General features: G+C 42.0%; 1 protein-coding gene across 6 annotated transcripts in view; it reads right to left on the reverse strand.

Annotated features, from left to right (window-relative positions):
* Window positions 1–16978, reverse strand: part of METTL22 (methyltransferase 22, Kin17 lysine) — a 31164-nt gene extending 14186 nt beyond the window's left edge. For 2 of the 6 annotated variants that reach the window (XM_083372572.1, XM_083372567.1), the window contains exons 1-7: window positions 16917–16977; window positions 11945–12095; window positions 9725–10087; window positions 9070–9110; window positions 8848–8992; window positions 7976–8047; window positions 2080–2133 (exon numbers count right to left, since the gene is read on the reverse strand). In XM_083372572.1, the coding sequence (XP_083228698.1) occupies window positions 2080–2133; window positions 7976–8047; window positions 8848–8992; window positions 9070–9110; window positions 9725–10087; window positions 11945–12050 (781 nt within the window). In that variant the 5' untranslated portion in view covers window positions 12051–12095; window positions 16917–16977. The other 4 variants (XM_083372568.1, XM_083372571.1, XM_083372570.1 and 1 more) reach the window with 4 other exon arrangements.
* Between the last annotated feature and the right edge of the window lie 443 nt (window positions 16979–17421).

A 17421-nucleotide genomic window follows, 5' to 3' on the forward strand; every position in this document is an offset into this window, starting at 1 on the left:
GTGATCACATGATCCTAGGACACGGCAACAGGTTAGTTGCCAAGCACCCAAATTTTGATCACCTGACCATGGGGAAGCTGCAAAAGCATGAAAAAATGGTGACAAGACACTTTTTTCAGTGCCGTTGTAATTTCAGCCACTAAACCAGGGTTAGGCAACCTTGGATCTTTTATGACTTGTGGACTTTAACTCCCAGAATTCCTGAGCCAGCCATGCTGAGGGGAAAGGAGAGGTTTCCAAGCTGAGCCATGCTGGCTCAGGAATTCTGGGAATTGAAGTCCACAAGTCATAAAAGAGCCAAGGTTGCTATCCCTGCACTAAACAAATGGTTATAAGTTGAGGACTACCTGTATTGGCTACCAAGGAGGCAATCTAGCATAGGTGGTCACAGCCAACTGGGTGAAACCTGACCCTGTTTTCTTCTGTTGAAGCTAGTTAACAAGTAAGCAGGAATCCTGGGATGGCATCTACAGATCTGAGATTAATGTTGATTTATCAAAAAAATGGCAGTTTATCAAAAAAATGGACTGCCCAAAAATATAACTGAAGGATGGACATCAGATTTCTGATGCTGGAGATGTAAAAATTTGACTGACCCAGGTGACATGAACACATAAATCATGTGGGTTGTTTGGGGGATAGTATATTAATGTACTGTATACTGATGGATTTGCATAAAAAGCTTTAAATGCTAAAACGTAGCAAGATGGGTGGTATACAAGTTAAAGAAATAAAATAAAATAAAATAAAATAATAAAATATTGAAGCAAATACCAGAACTTTGGAATTTGACTGTTTATCAGGATTTGTGGCTGTATCAAGCATGGAGGATGGGGTGGAGAAGGGCGGTAAATAAATAAATAAATAAATAAATAAATAAATAAAATAAAATAATAAAATGAAATAAAATAAATAAATAAATAAATAAATAAATAAATAAATAAATAAATAAAAAGAATTATGTTAAGAAACTGGAAAACTGATGCTACTCCAGGGGGAGTAGGGGGCTGCTGGAAAGTGTAATATTCTCTACCAATCAAAAGATACAGTAATAGTTGTTACCATGGCAGATATTCAGTAATATCTTACAATAATACAGTGCATTGCTTATACTATAGTAGTGTGTTCATTGTTAAACCTATAATTATAAGTATAAAAATTTTTTTCCTGTTTATCCTCTTAGTTTGTACTTTTGTACTTTTCTTTTTTCTCTTCAGGAATAATGACTGCTTTCTTAAAAATAAATTAACAAATTCTAAGATATATTTAATCTGTACTAGTCTTTGACCACAAGAAATGAAAATAAAATTATTTAAAAGCAGCAGAAATTTTGGGAGAAAATCCAATAGCAACTTCAACACTTGCTCAGAGATTAAGGCTGATTTTCATTTCATAATTCTGCTTTTACACAGTAATCTGACCACCTCAAGACCGCCGAGCCTGTTACACATCGGGTTTTATAGAAGAACCCACCCCACTCTGTGAAGGTTTGGTTTAGCCCAGATGTCTTCAAACTCGGCCCTTTTATAACTCATAGACTTCAACTCCCAGAATTCCTCAGCCGGTGTGCCTGGCTGAGGAATTCTGGGAGTTGAAGTCCATGAATCATAAAAGGGCCAAGTTTGAAGACCCGTTTTAGCCTGTTCCCAACCACATTTGCTTATATTTCGTCTTTTTCTTTCATCATTCGTACACTGACACTTCCATTTAAAATCTGTTCTGTTTTGCACATTTATTTGAAGTGCCAGGGCCCTTCATGGCATGAAATAATTGAAGCAAATTTTAGATTTTAAAAGGAAGCATCTTTTGTCCATCTCAATAAAAGAAAAAAAACCCCGAGATTCTCTTCTTTAAATGACACTTTGGGTTGTCTGCAACAAGCTGAATTCTACATTTTGCTCTTCATGCCTTTGACCCCCCCCCCCCAATTAAGCCAAGCAACACTATGGTTTACTCAATGAAATGAAAAAATGTAAAGGCTATACGCCTTTAGTTTCGTCATCTCAGATAAAATCCTGAGTTTTAAATTAGAGATTGGAAAGGAAACATCAAATCCAGCTATAGAGAAGGTTTACATACCAGTGCAGAAATTGTCTTCCTGCCAATCCAGCTTTTTAACTCTAATTTCACTTCCTAAAAAATCCGCAAAATAATAAGTGGAAAGAAAGGAAGACTATTAGGATACAAGCAGTGGTGGGATTCAAATACCTTAACATCCGGTTCTCTGCATGGAAGCAGGCCTGGGCCTCCGAGGCCTAGAATGGACTTCCGGAAGTGACATCAGCGCACTTCCTGTGGACTGTCCTAAGCCTGGGAGGGCTCCTCCAGGCCTCTGAGGTCTAGAACAGACTTCTGGAAGTGACATCAATGCACTTCCAGCAGGGCGTTCTAGGCCTGGGAGGCCTCCACCATGCCTAGAACGAACTTCTGGAAGTGACATCAACGCATTTCCAGCGGGCCGTTCTAGGCCTGGGAGGCCTCCTCCAGGCCTCCCAGGCCTAGAACGGATTTTTAGAAGCAGCATGGGTTCAGCTGATTCTCTGAACTCAACAAAATTTAGCTACCAGTTCAGGGCTTCTGGTTTGCGCGCATGGTGCTGGCGGACATGCCGGGAGAAGCTCTCCCCCTGCCATTCAGTCTTACTTCATTGGAGGACCCTGTAAAGGGTTAAAAGTCGCCCTGGAGGGGCGACCACCGTGAGGAGGCTATCTCTCTGCGATAGCGGAAGGGTGGCAGCCCTCTGTTTGATCCAGAGTTACTCCTCTGGACCGAAGAAGATCGGCCATGTTAAGCCATTCCCTGCCGAAAGCCAAAATCACTATCAATCACAACAAAGCAATCTGGAGGATTTGGGTGAGACTTTACCCTTCTTACTTCCCTAATTACTTTCCTGTGGGACTTTCTTGAAAATCTTTTCCCCCTTCTTGAAAATTTGGCGACTGCTAACTTGAGGATTTACAACTTTAAAGCCTCAAAAGAAATCAAATGACTAAGCTAAATAACTAAGCATCTCTATCTGTACCTCTGAAATTTTTGGGCCACTAAAAAGTTTTTATTGTCTATTTTTATGGGGACTTACTACCCTATTTACTACTAAAAATGAATTAATTGGATAACAGACATATTACTCTGCAAAAGGATTGTATATGCTATTGAGGACATCTTGTGGCGAACCCTGGTATAGCAAGTAATTTTTTTTTTTACTCTGAGACCTGGCTTTAACAGATTTGTCCTTGACACTATCTTTAAAGATAAAAATTGGGAACACCTGGCACTGAAAACAACCTTTAGGAATAGTGGAGGTGGACATTTATTGACTTTTATTAAAATAGCCTCCACTAAAGGCCTATCTGTAAAATATTAAAGAAATGGAAGAATATATCCCACCACTTGACTATAAACTCATACTTGATACAATTCTGGCAATGACCGCAGAAATAAAAGCCAGACTTAAAGACAAATTTGATAGCACAAAGTTAACAAATGAGACACTTACTTCAATTGATGAATTGACAATCCAAAAATGAACAGAGGATGAGGAATTTAATAACAAAACAGGGGACTTTAAAATACAAGTACAATATACTGAGAGCCTTGAAGCCCAAACTTTGATTTCAACTATAAAACCTACAATCCAAGAAATAACAAAAGCTGAAGAAAGCAATACTAAGATGGAGGATGCCAAAGGCCTTCAAATACAGTACACCAAGACTTCAACCAAACAAACAATAATTACAACACCAGATATGACCTCTTACTTAAGCCAGATGGATTGGAAAGAAGACAAGAGTGAACTAAGAACTTCACTACACCAAACATGGAGATTGGATTTACTGCAATGAAAATTTAATGACTACAAAGGGGTCACTCTCTATGATAAATTGATAACTGTATGGTCTCCCTGGATTCAAACAGGAAGAAAGGGAGACACATTTGAGAAGCTAAAGGCAATGCTATGGAAGCCTGCCTGGCACAAAAAGAAAGCTAGAATTAGATTTAAATGAATTTTTCTCCTTTTTCTGTTTTAAGTGTTAGGACTTGCAATAATAAAGCTTAAATTTTTCTCTCAATTGTTAAAAGATATAAACTGAGTCTATATATCTAGGATCTAGATTTTTAAGGGAATGAAAATTAGCTACAAATAATAAAACATACTTTCTTAACTATAGATGAATTGTAAGGATGACAAATAGCATATGTATGTATTTCAGATATGATAATTACTATATAATGAAATAGATTAGCTTTCAGAACATAACTTTGAATTATATTATAGAATTTGCAATGATATAATAAGAGATATTATCTTAAAAAATGGATGAACTACTAAGATGTTAAATAGAATATATTTGTTGTAATGATAGAGCTAAAAAAATTTCTTAATGGCCTAAGGGGAATCTTTAAAAGATACACATTTATTGTGTACTTAACTTTTGGACCTTTAAAGGAAAGCAAAGTTAGCTATTAGAATTGAAATATTACAGAATTTGGAAGAATACAACAAAATATATTTTCTCAATAATTAGTGAACTATTAAGATGTTAAATAGAATAAATTTGTATAACATAAGAATGCACTGAAATGAACAATATATGTAATTTAGATAGGATAATTACTATATAATGAAATGGGGAAATGTGGGCTACCCAAAAATTAAGTTTTCTTTTATATATTATAGGCTAGTTCGGATTATCTTATCCCAATTAGGTAAAATGTAAAAACAGGACATGGATATGTATATGTGAAAATATAATGAAAATTGTTCTAAATGATTGTGTTATAATTAGAAATGTATTAATTTGATTAATTTGACTATGCTATCATAACTAAGGGAATTGGAGAGGGAATTCTTGTTGATGTAACTTGACCTATCTACAAATGATTGTTATTTACTATTGTTTACTTTTAACTACCCAACCACCGTATTGCTTCATAAATACCTGGACGTAAAACTAAAAAATCAATAAAACTTGTATTAAAAAAAATAGCTACTGGTTCTACTGAACCGGTGCGAACTGGTTGAATCCCACCACTGGATACAAGCAATTCATAAAATAAACAAGAATATAGTGGCAATGCCATTGCGATGTGTCTTGGATTAATGTCATAGTTCTGATAGATGAAGCCAGTTAAAAGAACTTCAAGGCAAAGATTTCTTCCTTAAAGAACATTTTATTCAGGAAACAAAGTATCAGCACTTACATAGTTGAACCCAAGAATATTCCCTTCCCGATACAATATAACAAGTTGCAATTCCCACCCCATAAAGGCTGTCATAAATAACATTCACCAATTAATCTAAAACACGGGCTCTCCTCCCCACTTTACAGCCCACCAAACCTTTATCTAGAATTGACCTTGAAGCGCACCTAGCTGCAATTGTTTAGACCAGGGGTAGGCAACCTTGGCTCTTTTATGACTCGTGGACTTCAACTTCCAGAATTCCTGAGCCAGCCTAACTTAAAAAGCTCAAGCATTCCCCCTTTCCCTCCTTCTATATCTGAGGATCCCAAACAACAGAAAAAGCACATGTAAAGCAAAAGGTAAAATGGCTGCAATTTCTTAATTGTCACATCGTTGACATCCAACTTACAACCACAACTGGGACTGGAATTGCATTGCTAAGCTAATCACCATGGGATCGGGCCAGATTTTACAGCCATTTTCACTGCGGCAATTAACCGAGTCAACATAGTCGTTAAGTGAATCACATGGCTGTTAATTGGATCTGGCTTTCCCTATTAACTTTGCTTGTTGGAAGCTGCCTGTGAAGGTTGCGCACTGTGACCATGTGGCTCAGGAGATTTGCAATCCCAAGACTAGTTATAGTCGTAACCTCAAGAATGAGTCTTATTTTTCAGCAGTGTTACAACTTGGAATTGTTGAACAAATGGCCATAAGGATTACCTGTGCTATGTACTGTAGAGATATTTATCCATTCTATACACGTAGTCCTTGACAACAGTTCATTTAGTGACCATTCAAAGTTACAACAGTACTGAAAAAAGCGACTTATGATCATTTTTCACATTTATGACCGTTGCAGCGTCCCCATTGGACACATGATCAAAATTCAGACGCTTGGCAACTGGCTCATATTTATGATGGTCTATCAGATCCCCAAACCCTTATTGTTTTCCCTGCATATGTGTTCCTGTTTGGGGCCTGCCATTCTCCTGGGAAGGTTGGGGGGACTTGCTTGGGATAACTTTTGCTTTCTACCCTTCCTTTCCCGCCTCTATCCATTGAGAGAAGAAAGTGCCTCCTTTTCTTTCTTCTTCTTGATTACGGAGAAATGAAACTGGAGAAGACCTTGAGATGCACGCCAACTGTGCCAGCTACCTGCGCATCGTGCCACCTGTGGATTGACTGGATTTCAAATGGAAATTATGACTCTGGTGGGAGGAGGAATATTCCTGGTTTAACTATACCGTTTAAGCGGGATTTTCCCCAGATCTCGCCTTCACTTCCCTACTGTCACTAACCCCTAATTAAAGTTTCCTTTTGAGACAATGCCTGTTTCAAGAGTTCTGCTTTCTTGGGTGGCTTAGCTGAGGTGGGTCCTTACACAGTCGCAGTGTCCCAAGGTCACATGATCCCCTTTTGCAACCTTCTAAGCCAAAGAGACGCGGTGGCTCAGTGGGTTAGGACGCTGAGCTTGTCGATCAGAAGGTCGGCAGTTTGGCGGGTCGAATCCCGAGTGCCGAGTAACAGAGTGAGCGCCTGTTACTCGTCCTAGCTTCTGCCAACCTAGCAGTTCTAAAGCAGGTAAAAATGCAAGTAGAAAAATAGGGACCACTACGGTGGGAAGGTAACAGCGTTCCGAGCACCTTTGGCGTCTAGTTTGGAGAGCTGCTCCCTTCGTCCGTGTTTGACAAAGGCAGTAGCTCTCCAAACGGGGCGGCGGAGGTTTGGAGAGCTGCTGCCTTCCGCGCAGCTCTCCAAACCTCTGCCGCCCCGTTTGGAGAGCTTCTGCCTTCGTCTGTGTTTGACAAAGGCAGCAGCTCTCCAAACGGGGCGGTGGAGGTTTGGAGAGCTGCTGCCTTCCGCGCAGCTCTCCAAACCTCCGCCGTCCCGTTTGGAGAGCTTCTGCCCTCATCCGTGTTTGACCAAGGCAGCAGCTCTCCAAATTGGGTGGCGGAGGCAGCTCTCCAAACCTCCGCCACCCCGTCTGGAGAGCTGCTGCCTTCGTCCGTGCACATTTTGCCTTGTTCTGCGCATGTGCATGCGTGCACGCACATTTTGCGGCTCCCACTTTTTTGTGTGTGTGACGGAACCGGTTCCGAGTGGCTCTTTTGCTGTTTCAGGTTGCTGACCCCTGTACTAGAGGAATGCAGTGTACTTTTCTTCAATGAAGAGAAGAAAATGTAGTACACAAATACTCTTTTAGATATCCATTGGAATCATGAGGATTGAAGGATAGATAGGATAGACTAATAATTTTTTGTTCAAAATTTCTTGTTCTTCTATAGAACTTATGGCCAGATTAAAATGATAAAACATATTAGCCACTTGTCCAGAGGCAGCACTCAAGATCATAAGTCATAAAATATACCGGAAGCAAGTATATGAAGTACATGCAGTGGTACCCTGGTATTCAACTGCTTTGAAACTCATTGAATTTGGTACTCAATGTATTTTGACAGGAAAATTTTTGTCCCAGTACTCATCATTTGTTTGGTTCTTGATGCACAAGCTAGAACATGTCATTGTCGGCTGCCTTGTGCCTCGTTATATTATACCTTATGGGAAAAATCTGTTGGGTACTCATCGCATGTCCCGGAACCAATCAAAGATAACCACTGTATCACTCAGTGCATCTCAAATTTGATGTTTGTTTTAGTTGCTGAACATGAAAACATTGAACAATTTTGATAGCACATTTCAACACAATCTCATGCAGGTTTGTTCAGCATCAAACCCCCCCCACACACACACACACATTTATATCCAATGGAACTTACTTATCTTTTACCTGCTGGCTCAGTGATGTGCTTGTTTAAGGCTACATTTCGTTCACACATGCTCAGTAGGTCTTCACCAACATCTTTAAAAACAAAAAAGATGAGAGATATCAGAATCCCAAAGAGCCGGTTTGCGGAAGGTGCTGCCCTAGAAGCCAGGAGATGGTGAGTTTTAGTCCTGTCTTAGGCATGAAAACCAGCTTAATGACTTTGGGCCAATCACCAGGAGATGGTGAATTCTAGTCCCGCCTTAGGCATGAAAGCTGGTTGGGTGACTTTGGGCCAGTCCTCTCTCAACCCAACTCACCTTACAGGGTTGTTGTTTTGGTAAAAATAAAGAGAGAGGGGTATTATGTATGTTTGCCATCTTAAGTTGACTAATATATGTGTGTTTCAATAAATAAAAGGCAAGATAAATATCTAATAGTTTCATGCCGAGTTAACTCACAAGTAAGTCCTCAACCTATGGTCACAATTGGAACGGGAACTTCCACAGCTAAATAATGTGGCCATTTAGTGAATCAGGCCTAATTTTATGACCTTTTTGTTGGGGTCATTAAGCAAATCCGGTTCCCCCAACTGCCTTTGCTCGCTGGAAGCTGTCTAGGAAGCTTGCGAACAGCAATAATGTGACCCTGGGATGCTGCAAGTGTCATAAATACATGCCGATTGCCAAGTATGCAAATAGTGACACTGTGACAGCAAGGATGTTGTGACAGTCAGTCATTTTTTTTAGTACCATTGTAGTCACTAAATAAATGGCTGTACGTCGGGGATGACAATAGGCATTTTGAAAACATGGGACTCCTTTTTGAAACGTTGTTTTTAAATAGCCCAATATTATGATTTCCAAACCACCCAAAAAGTTGAACTAAAGAGATACCTGTGCAATAAACGGTCTTGGCAGCTTTTGCCATGATGATGCCAACAAACCCGATTCCTGCCCCAAGCTCCAGCACGGTGCAACCCTTGAACAGATCTTGCTTTGAGAGGATGTAATCAGCAAGCAGGAAAGCTCCTCGCCAGACCTTCGAAACCAGGAAGAATTATTATATGAGATGTGGACTTAAAAGGATGGGAAATGGACAGCAATCCTGCTTCCTACCTGCTTCCCAACATCTTCTAAAGGTGTCGCCATGGTGTGCTCTGGAACAGAAAAACAGACAAGGAATCTTTTTCATTATGCCAAATTCATTATTGCCCCCCAAAACGTATTCTTCAAAACTGCTTTTGCCCTAAAGCTCAGAAAATATGAACATGAAAAGACAGGAGTGGAAAATACTTCCTTTCTTGAGATATGGTTTGAAAACTGTATAATTCACAGCCTATCAGAGTAGGAAGGGCAAGAATCCGAAATGGGGAATTAAAGTATGAACTTTTAATTCCTGTTCACCATTGTAATAAAAAAAGAGATCTTCTTCTGCCCTAAAGTGAAAAACCAACCCTGTACAGCAGTGTTTCTCAACTGTGCAACTTTTAAGATGCGTGGACCTCAACTCTCAGAATTCTCCAGCCAGCCATATTGTAAATGTTGTAAATTATGGTCATGTGATTGTGGGACATTACTAGGATTGTAAATGTAGGTCAGCTGGCAAGTGTACAAACGGGATCACATGATTACCCTCCCTCCATTGTCAGCACTTTGAATCCAAGTCATAAGTAGCCCTGGGAGATCTGTTGTAACCTTGAATGGTTGCTAAGCAATTGGTTATAAGCTGAGCACTACTTGTATGAGAAATGAATATTAGGGTGTTACTGACCTATTTTAACAACATCGCAACTGTTGCTGTCCTGCTCCTGTTCTTCCAAGACATCTCCACCCTTAGTCAAAATGATGGGGCAGGCCTTAGTCCTTGTATGATCCTCATCTCCTGCAGGAGGGAGGGGCACTTTCCGGACCACCTGCAGGTCCCCATCATCATCCAACAAGGCCTTAATTCTTCCACAGGAATCACCTTCCTTTTTGGGACTGTCTGGAGAATCTTCAGCACCAGCTCTGCCGTCTGCAATTAATTCTTCCTCACTTCTGACCTGGCAGCCCAGGGATGCTTTTTGGTCTCCATGTTCCTTCTCAGGGTCACCCTGGTTATCGTCCAAAAGAAGTCTGAACTGCGAGAGAAAGACTAAGAGGCAACAATTTCAGATGATTATTACTTTGCAAGCAGACGACCTGCACATTTAAAGAAACTTAAAAGGAGAATTAGGCTTTCTAAAGTTCTAGGGACTGTTTTCCCTAGATTTTTATTTTACAGTTATTTGGGACACATCCATCAATTTAACTGGGCTTGCATATGTTTTGGAAACTACGTGAAACTGAACTCTTAATTATGTATATGGAGGTTTAAAATTCCTATACTGAGTGATTCGAGTTTCTTCACTTCTATCATGTTCTGCTCCTGTCTTCTTACCGTCCTTCGGGAAAGGGCGGTATATAAATCCAATTAAATAAATAATAAATAATATTCTGCAACAATTCCAAGCAATAGACATTCTGAGGATTTCAAATCAGATATAGGGAAATATCTTCTCTCTTGGGCTTCGCAGATGTATTTCATTTCTGTTCCATCAAGCCCATCCATGTGCTGTCCTCCCTCTGAAGTCTCTTCCTTTTTACTTAAATCTTCTATCACACCCTTCATGGTCCCTTTCTTACTTGGATGCATTTTACTAGTATTGTCAGAATCCACTCATATTTCATTTCTCTCTCTGTGCAAACCCAAATCTCACCCCCCTTACTGGATTCTGCCATTCCCAAGGAGGAAAGAGAAGACAGGGGTGCTAATTGCCCCCTCTCTTTCCCTTAGATGCAATGTTTGCACATTCAGCCTGCCTGGTGGCCATCATAAGACCGATGAAAGAAACCCTCTCCCTCTGAACTTCGAACAACAACAAAGAAGGGGGTGGGGAAAATTCTGGCTCTTGCCGATGAAAGGAAATTTATTTATTTATTTATTTATTTATTTGATTTGTATACCGCCCTTCTCCCGAAGGACTTAGGGCGGTGAACAGTGACATAAATGTCAAAATGCACAAATACAGAAAATTGAAAATAAATTAAGCCCTACTGCCCAAATGTAGAAGATAAATTAAAACCACAATTAAAATTAAACCCCTCAGACCAGACCGGATTGCTTAAATAGATATGTTTTTAGATCGCGTCGGAAGGAGCGAAGGTCGGGAGCCATCCGGAGCTCAACCGGTAAATGGTTCCATAGGTCAGGCGCGCCCACAGAGAACGCTCTCCCCCTGGGAGCCACCAAGCGGCATTCTCCGAACGGTGGCACCCTTAGGAGGCCCTCTCTGTGGGAGCGTACCGGGCAGAGGGAAGTTGATGCCGGCAGCAGGTGATTCCCAAGATACTCTGGACCCATGCCATGTAGGGCTTTGAAAACCATTACAAGCACCTTGAATTTCACCCTCTCCCTATCTGATTTACGAACAAACAAGGAAGGTGTGTGTGTGTGGGGAATTCTGGTTTGTATCTCCGGATGGAATGTGAAGGGGAGGAAGTAATAATGTTGCAAATGTACTGGTGGTTCTCCTTTTTCCCACGAAGGGTTTGACACCTGAGACTTGACTGATCTGGGTCTGACCAAATGGACTAAGGGGTGAGGTTATTACTCGGGGACACTTTACAAGTATTGATCTGTGAGACAGTTTTCAGATCCTGTCTATGCTATCTATGTTTTAGTAAAAGTTCCTGCTTGGACAATCTTGTCTCCAAGAGTTTTTCTTTCCTAAAATGTGGATTGGAGTGGGTTCTAACAAGTATGTTCCCCTCATTTCTCCTCTTCTTCCTTATTGTATCCTCTCTTAAGCACATGCACTAAACCATAAACCATGGCTGAGAACTGTAGCTAGTTGGGTTTGCACAATATGAGCAAGTCAAAAGCACTGCAAGCTCTGTAAGTTCAGTCACTCTTATTCTCTCTCAATCAACAGCATCCACTCCTCATGGGTGGCATTAACTGTTATATTACCTGGCTGGCCAACAGCATTCAGTCTCACCATAAAATGCCTTCTGTTTGCAGTGTGGAGGTGAATATCAGAGAGTACTGTATCACTTTGAAATACTGTTTCATCCATAGCCTCTCTCACCTTTTCCAACTAAATGTGCTGGGACTGGATCATCTATAATTACAAAAAGCAACATCCTATTGACACAAAAAAGGTTGAAATATTTCACATCTGCCTATAAAATCCAACATGTGTGCATCCCATCAGCTTGATGCTGCAATGGTTGTAAGCATGAAAAACAGACATGTCATTTTTTTCAGTGCCACTATAACTTCAAATGGTCATTAAATAAATGGTTTAAGTTGAGGCCTATCCGTGCTTCACACATCTTTATATTAACGTTACTTTGAAGGTACAGCAGCACTGTTGTGTATATATTCCACAAAGTAATACAGCCTTGTGTGGAAAGTATATAGTTCAGATTGTAATCCTCTACTTATTTACTTGGGAGTAGGCTCCAAAGAGTTCAGCAGAATTTAACAGCAGATAGGATTCAGCCTGCATGGTTAAAAAAAATAAAAATAAAACTGACTTCTTGCTATTTTATTCATGCTATTAATAAAATTTGTGTGCCATACTTCAAAGCCAGTCTTGCTGTAGAAGAAATAGTATTGTATATGAAGAAGTGTGTAATAAGGTAGTTTCTACATAGATTAGGAAGGAGCACAGTGCACAAAAAATCCTTTGAAGTCCTTTTTGAAGTCTGTTGAATTTGTATGAATATAACTATTAATCCATTTTATTTACCTTGGATTCTTATTGGCCCTTACTTTTCATGCAGTGTTCCATTAGATAGCGCAGGTCCTGGCTTGCTCCTTGGTTCTCCAAGGACCTGCGGAAGATGAAACGCCGGAGAAGGGGCCTGGAGAGCATTTGGAAAACTAGTCGGTCCGAGTCTGACCGAACACAGTTAAGATCCTTCTCTAGATCTTATCTTGTGGCAATGGAGGTGGCAAAGCGTGCTTACTTCACCACCCTCATTGCGTCCGCAGATAACCGCCAGGCCGCCCTGTTTAGGGTGACCCGCTCCCTTTTAAATCAAGGGACGGGAGAGAACCCCTTACGAGGACGGGCCGAGGAATTTAGTAAATATCTGGTGGACAAAATTGCTCAGATTCGGGCTGGTCTGGACTCTGACTGGGCAGTATCTGACGAGAGGAAAATGGTAGGTCTGGCCGAGAACATTTTGGGAAGAGTTTGATCCTGTGACTCCGGATGAAGTGGACAGGATCATGGGGAAATTAAGTGCCGCCACATGTCTGTTGGACCCGTGTCCCTCCTGGCTGGTCTATGCGTCTCGGGAGGTTACACGAGGCTGGCTCCTTGCAGTTATCAATGCCTCACTGAGTGAAGGGTACTTCCCTGCCGCCTTGAAAGAGGCGGTGGTAAGGCCCCTCCTTAAGAAACCTGCATTGGATCCAGCTATTTTAAATAACTTTCGTCCTGTCTCCAACCTTCGCTTTCTTGCGAAGGTTGTTGAGACCGTGGTGGCACGGCAGCTCCCTTTGGTCCTGGAAGAAACTGAGTATCTGGATCCGTACCAATCGGGTTTCAGGCCCGGGTATAGCACGGAGACGGCATTGGTCACGCTGGTGAATGATCTCTGGCGGGCCTGAGATAGGGGTTATTCCTCTGTCCTGGTCCTATTAGATCTCTCAGCAGCTTTTGATACCATCGACCACGGTATCTTGCTGCGTCATCTTGAGGGGCTGGGAGTGGGAGGCACCGTTTTGCAGTGGTTCTCCTCCTACCTCTCGGACCGTTCGCAGATGGTGTTGGCAGGGGGGCAGAGGTCAACCCCTAGGCCCCTTAGCTGTGGGGTGCCTCAGGGGTCGGTACTCTTGCCTCTCCTCTTCAACATCTATATGAGGCCGCTGGGAGAGATCATCCGTGGCTTCGGGGTGGGGTATCATCAATATGCTGATGATACCCAGCTTTTCATCTCCACCCCGAACCAACCCAGTGATGCCCTCGATGTGATGTCCCGTTGCCTGGAAGTGGTACAGATTTGGATGGGAAAGAACAGGCTCCGGCTCAACCCGGCCAAGACTGAGTGGCTTTACGTGCCGGCATCTCATTTAGTCCAAGAGGTTCCATCTTTGGTTATAGGAGGATAGATATTACCTCCCGTTGATAGAGCACACAATCTAGGCGTCCTCCTGGATTCACGACTCAGTTTTGAAGATCATATTCGAGTCGTGGCTAGGGGGACATTTGCCCAGGTTTGCCTGGTACGCCAGTTGCGCCCCTTTCTGGACCGAGATGCCCTACGTACAGTCACCCACGCACTCGTTACCTCCCGTATAGATTACTGCAATGCTCTCTACATGGGGCTGCCCTTGAAGACCACCCGGAGGCTTCAGCTGGTGCAGAGTGCGGTCGCGCGAGTAGTGATGGGAGCACCCCGATACTCCCATATTACACCCCTCCTGCGTGAGCTGCATTGGTTACCGGTTGTCCTCCGGGTGAGATTTAAGGTGCTGGTACTTACCTTTAAAGCCCTACATGGCTTAGGCCTGGGATACTTGCAGGACCATCTGCTGCCGGGAACGACTTCCTATCGCCCAGGACGCTCAGACAGAGAAGGCCTTCTCAGGGTACCGTCGGCTAGACAATGTCGGCTGGCGACCCCCAGGGGGAGGGCCTCCTCTGTGGGAGTGCCAGCCCTATGGAACCAGCTCCCCCCTGAGCTTCGGATGGCCCCGGATCTCCGGTCCTTTCACCGCGGCCTCAAAACACTCCTTTTCCACTTGGCTGACCTGGACTGACAGGGATTTTAATTATGTTTTTAATTTTTCACTCTTAATTTTTAATTTATTTTAATTTTAATTTTTATTTATTCTACAGGGGCCTTTAATTTTAATTTTTATTTAACTTCTGTATTTATTGTACGTTTTTGTTGTTAGCCGCCCTGAGTCCTTCGGGAGATAGGGCAGCATATAAGTCCCAATAATAAATAAATAAATAAATGTAAACAACATTTGTACTTTAGAGGAAGTTTTTAGGACTAATAATTGTAGTAACAGCTTTAAGTTTGACTAAACACATGAAGATAACTTGCTAATTTCGGAGTTCTCTTCACATACATACATACATACTTAAGGGCTATTATTCACACTTGAAGAGTAAAATATTTTATTACTTTCCGCATAAGAAAATTAATCAAATATTAGGAAAAAAATTACACAATGATTAAAAATAAGATTCCTTCTAATGTAAGCATCCCAAACGCATGTTTTGAAGTAGATATTTACAATATAAGTATTTGTATCTAGAAAGCAACATGTTATTTTCAAGTACTGCTAGACTATAACAACTGCTAGGCTGAACATAACTTAAAGCTTTACTACACAATGCCCAAGACAAAGCAGTCTAACAAATATAGCAAGTTAGGTCATAAGGTTTTAATTTAAATAAACCAAAGTCTAACACTAAACCAAATTAAAACTTAGTAACTACAAGCATATAAAGCTTAATTTTGACAATGCCTTGTTTTTGTGGCTTGCCATCAATGAGGAATTCTGGGAGCTGAAGTCCACAAGTCATAAAAAGGCCAAGTTTGAAGACCCCTGATGTATGCCTTCCTAGATTACCCCGCCCCCCCACCCCCCCAGTTAATTCAATAATCAAATTAAGTCTATTGTGGAAGTACATTTCTACAATGCAATCTTTCCCAAGTACATTTATAAAAGGGTAAGATTAGCCTTGCATAACAGAAGTATGGCTTTTCTCTCCATTGTAAAATGTCTCATTTCCTTGGCAAATATGTACTCACATATGATGGGGAGCTAGAAAAAAATCTGCACATGGGCAGAGACACTCTTTTAGATGAGTGCCAAACACAATGATGAACCAGAGGGCAAATGAACCTGGAGCAGCATGAAGTACAGGGAATCAGGTAGTGCATTTCTACATCAACCTGCTGGGGGAGGAGGGAACGGCACACAAGGAGGGCAGTAACATACTAAGAGTCAGAAGGGACCTTGGAGGGCATCTAGTCCAACCCCTTGCTCCCACAGGAGACCTATACTATTTGTGATAAATGGCTGTCCAGTTTCTTCTTAAAAGCCTCTAGTGATGACACACCCACAACTTCTGAAGGCCAGCCATTCCACTGGTCAATTGTTCCGTCAGGAAGTTTCTCCTTAGTTCCAGGTTGCGTCTCTCCTTGATTTAGTTTCCATCTGTTGTTTCTTGTCTTGCTTTCTGGTGCTTTGGAAAATAAATTGACCCTCTCTTCCTCATGGCAGCCTTTCAAATAGTGGAACACTGCTATCATGTCCTCCCTAGTCCTTCTTTTCTTTAGACTAGTTATATCCAGTTCCTGCAGTTGTGAGCCGCCCTGAGTCCTTAGGGAGAAGGGCGGCCTATAAATTTAATAAATCCTAATCCTAAAGCCAGCAAGGTCACAGGGCTATACAAATGGAGACTAATCAAGGAGAGAAGCAACCCAGAATTAAGAAGCTTCCTGACAGTGAGAACAATTAACCAGTGGGACTGCTTGCCTCCCAAAGTTGGAGGTGCTTCATCACTGGAAGTTTCCAAGAAGTGGACAGCCACTTGTCTGAAATGGTATAGACTTTCCTGCTTGATCAGGCGGTTGGACTAGATGACCTCCAAGGTCCCTTCCAATTCCGTTATGTTACTGCTTTGGGGGACAGTTAAACCAACGTGGCTTTTTTTACAAATTCATCCTTACTTCGTGTCTCTTAAGAATTCTCCCAGAATTCCACTTTCTTTCCCTGCCTTTCCAACTTTCAGCCCCTCCTTCCAATGAGAAGGGGCGCCTGGCACGCTGCAAGCGCGCAGAGGCAATCTTTTCCTATTACTCCCCTCCTCACGGTTGCTTCCCGCAGTCCAGCGCAAGCACTTTTGCGCGTGGAGGGAGCGGAACAAACAGCTCGCGAACTCCCTTTCCGCTCCGTCTCCACTCACCTCCTCCCGCGCTGCAGAGACGCGAAACGCAAAGCCACCATTTTTATTTCGTTGGCCCCCTCCCAGCTGCTTCCTGTTTCCGACTTCCGGTTTATGCTTTGTAGCGCCCCGCCCCTCGCGCGAACTGACCAATCGTTGACGAGGGTACCTTAGAGGGCGGGGCTGTTGTACTCCGCACTGAAAGGATCGTCCTCCTCCCGCGCTTTAGGGTTGCTATGGCAACCTACGCTATAGACTGGACGGGAATGCTGGTTCCCCCCCTTGAACAAAATGGTGGTACTTAGGGTCTCTCATTTTGATATTTCAGGGATTTAAATTGTGGCAGTTTACATTAGCTGCAATTAAAAGTCCAATAGGTCAGAAGTTGTGATGCTCCATCACTGGAGGTTTTTTAAGAAGAGACTAGGGAGCCATTTTATGTTTGAGTGGGAGGTTGGACTAGAAGACCTTCAAGGTCCCTTACAACTTTGATATTTTATTAAAACATTTCACAATACATAATTCC

Source organism: Vipera ursinii (assembly GCF_947247035.1).
Source record: "Vipera ursinii genome assembly, chromosome: 13".
NCBI lineage: Eukaryota > Metazoa > Chordata > Lepidosauria > Squamata > Viperidae > Vipera > Vipera ursinii.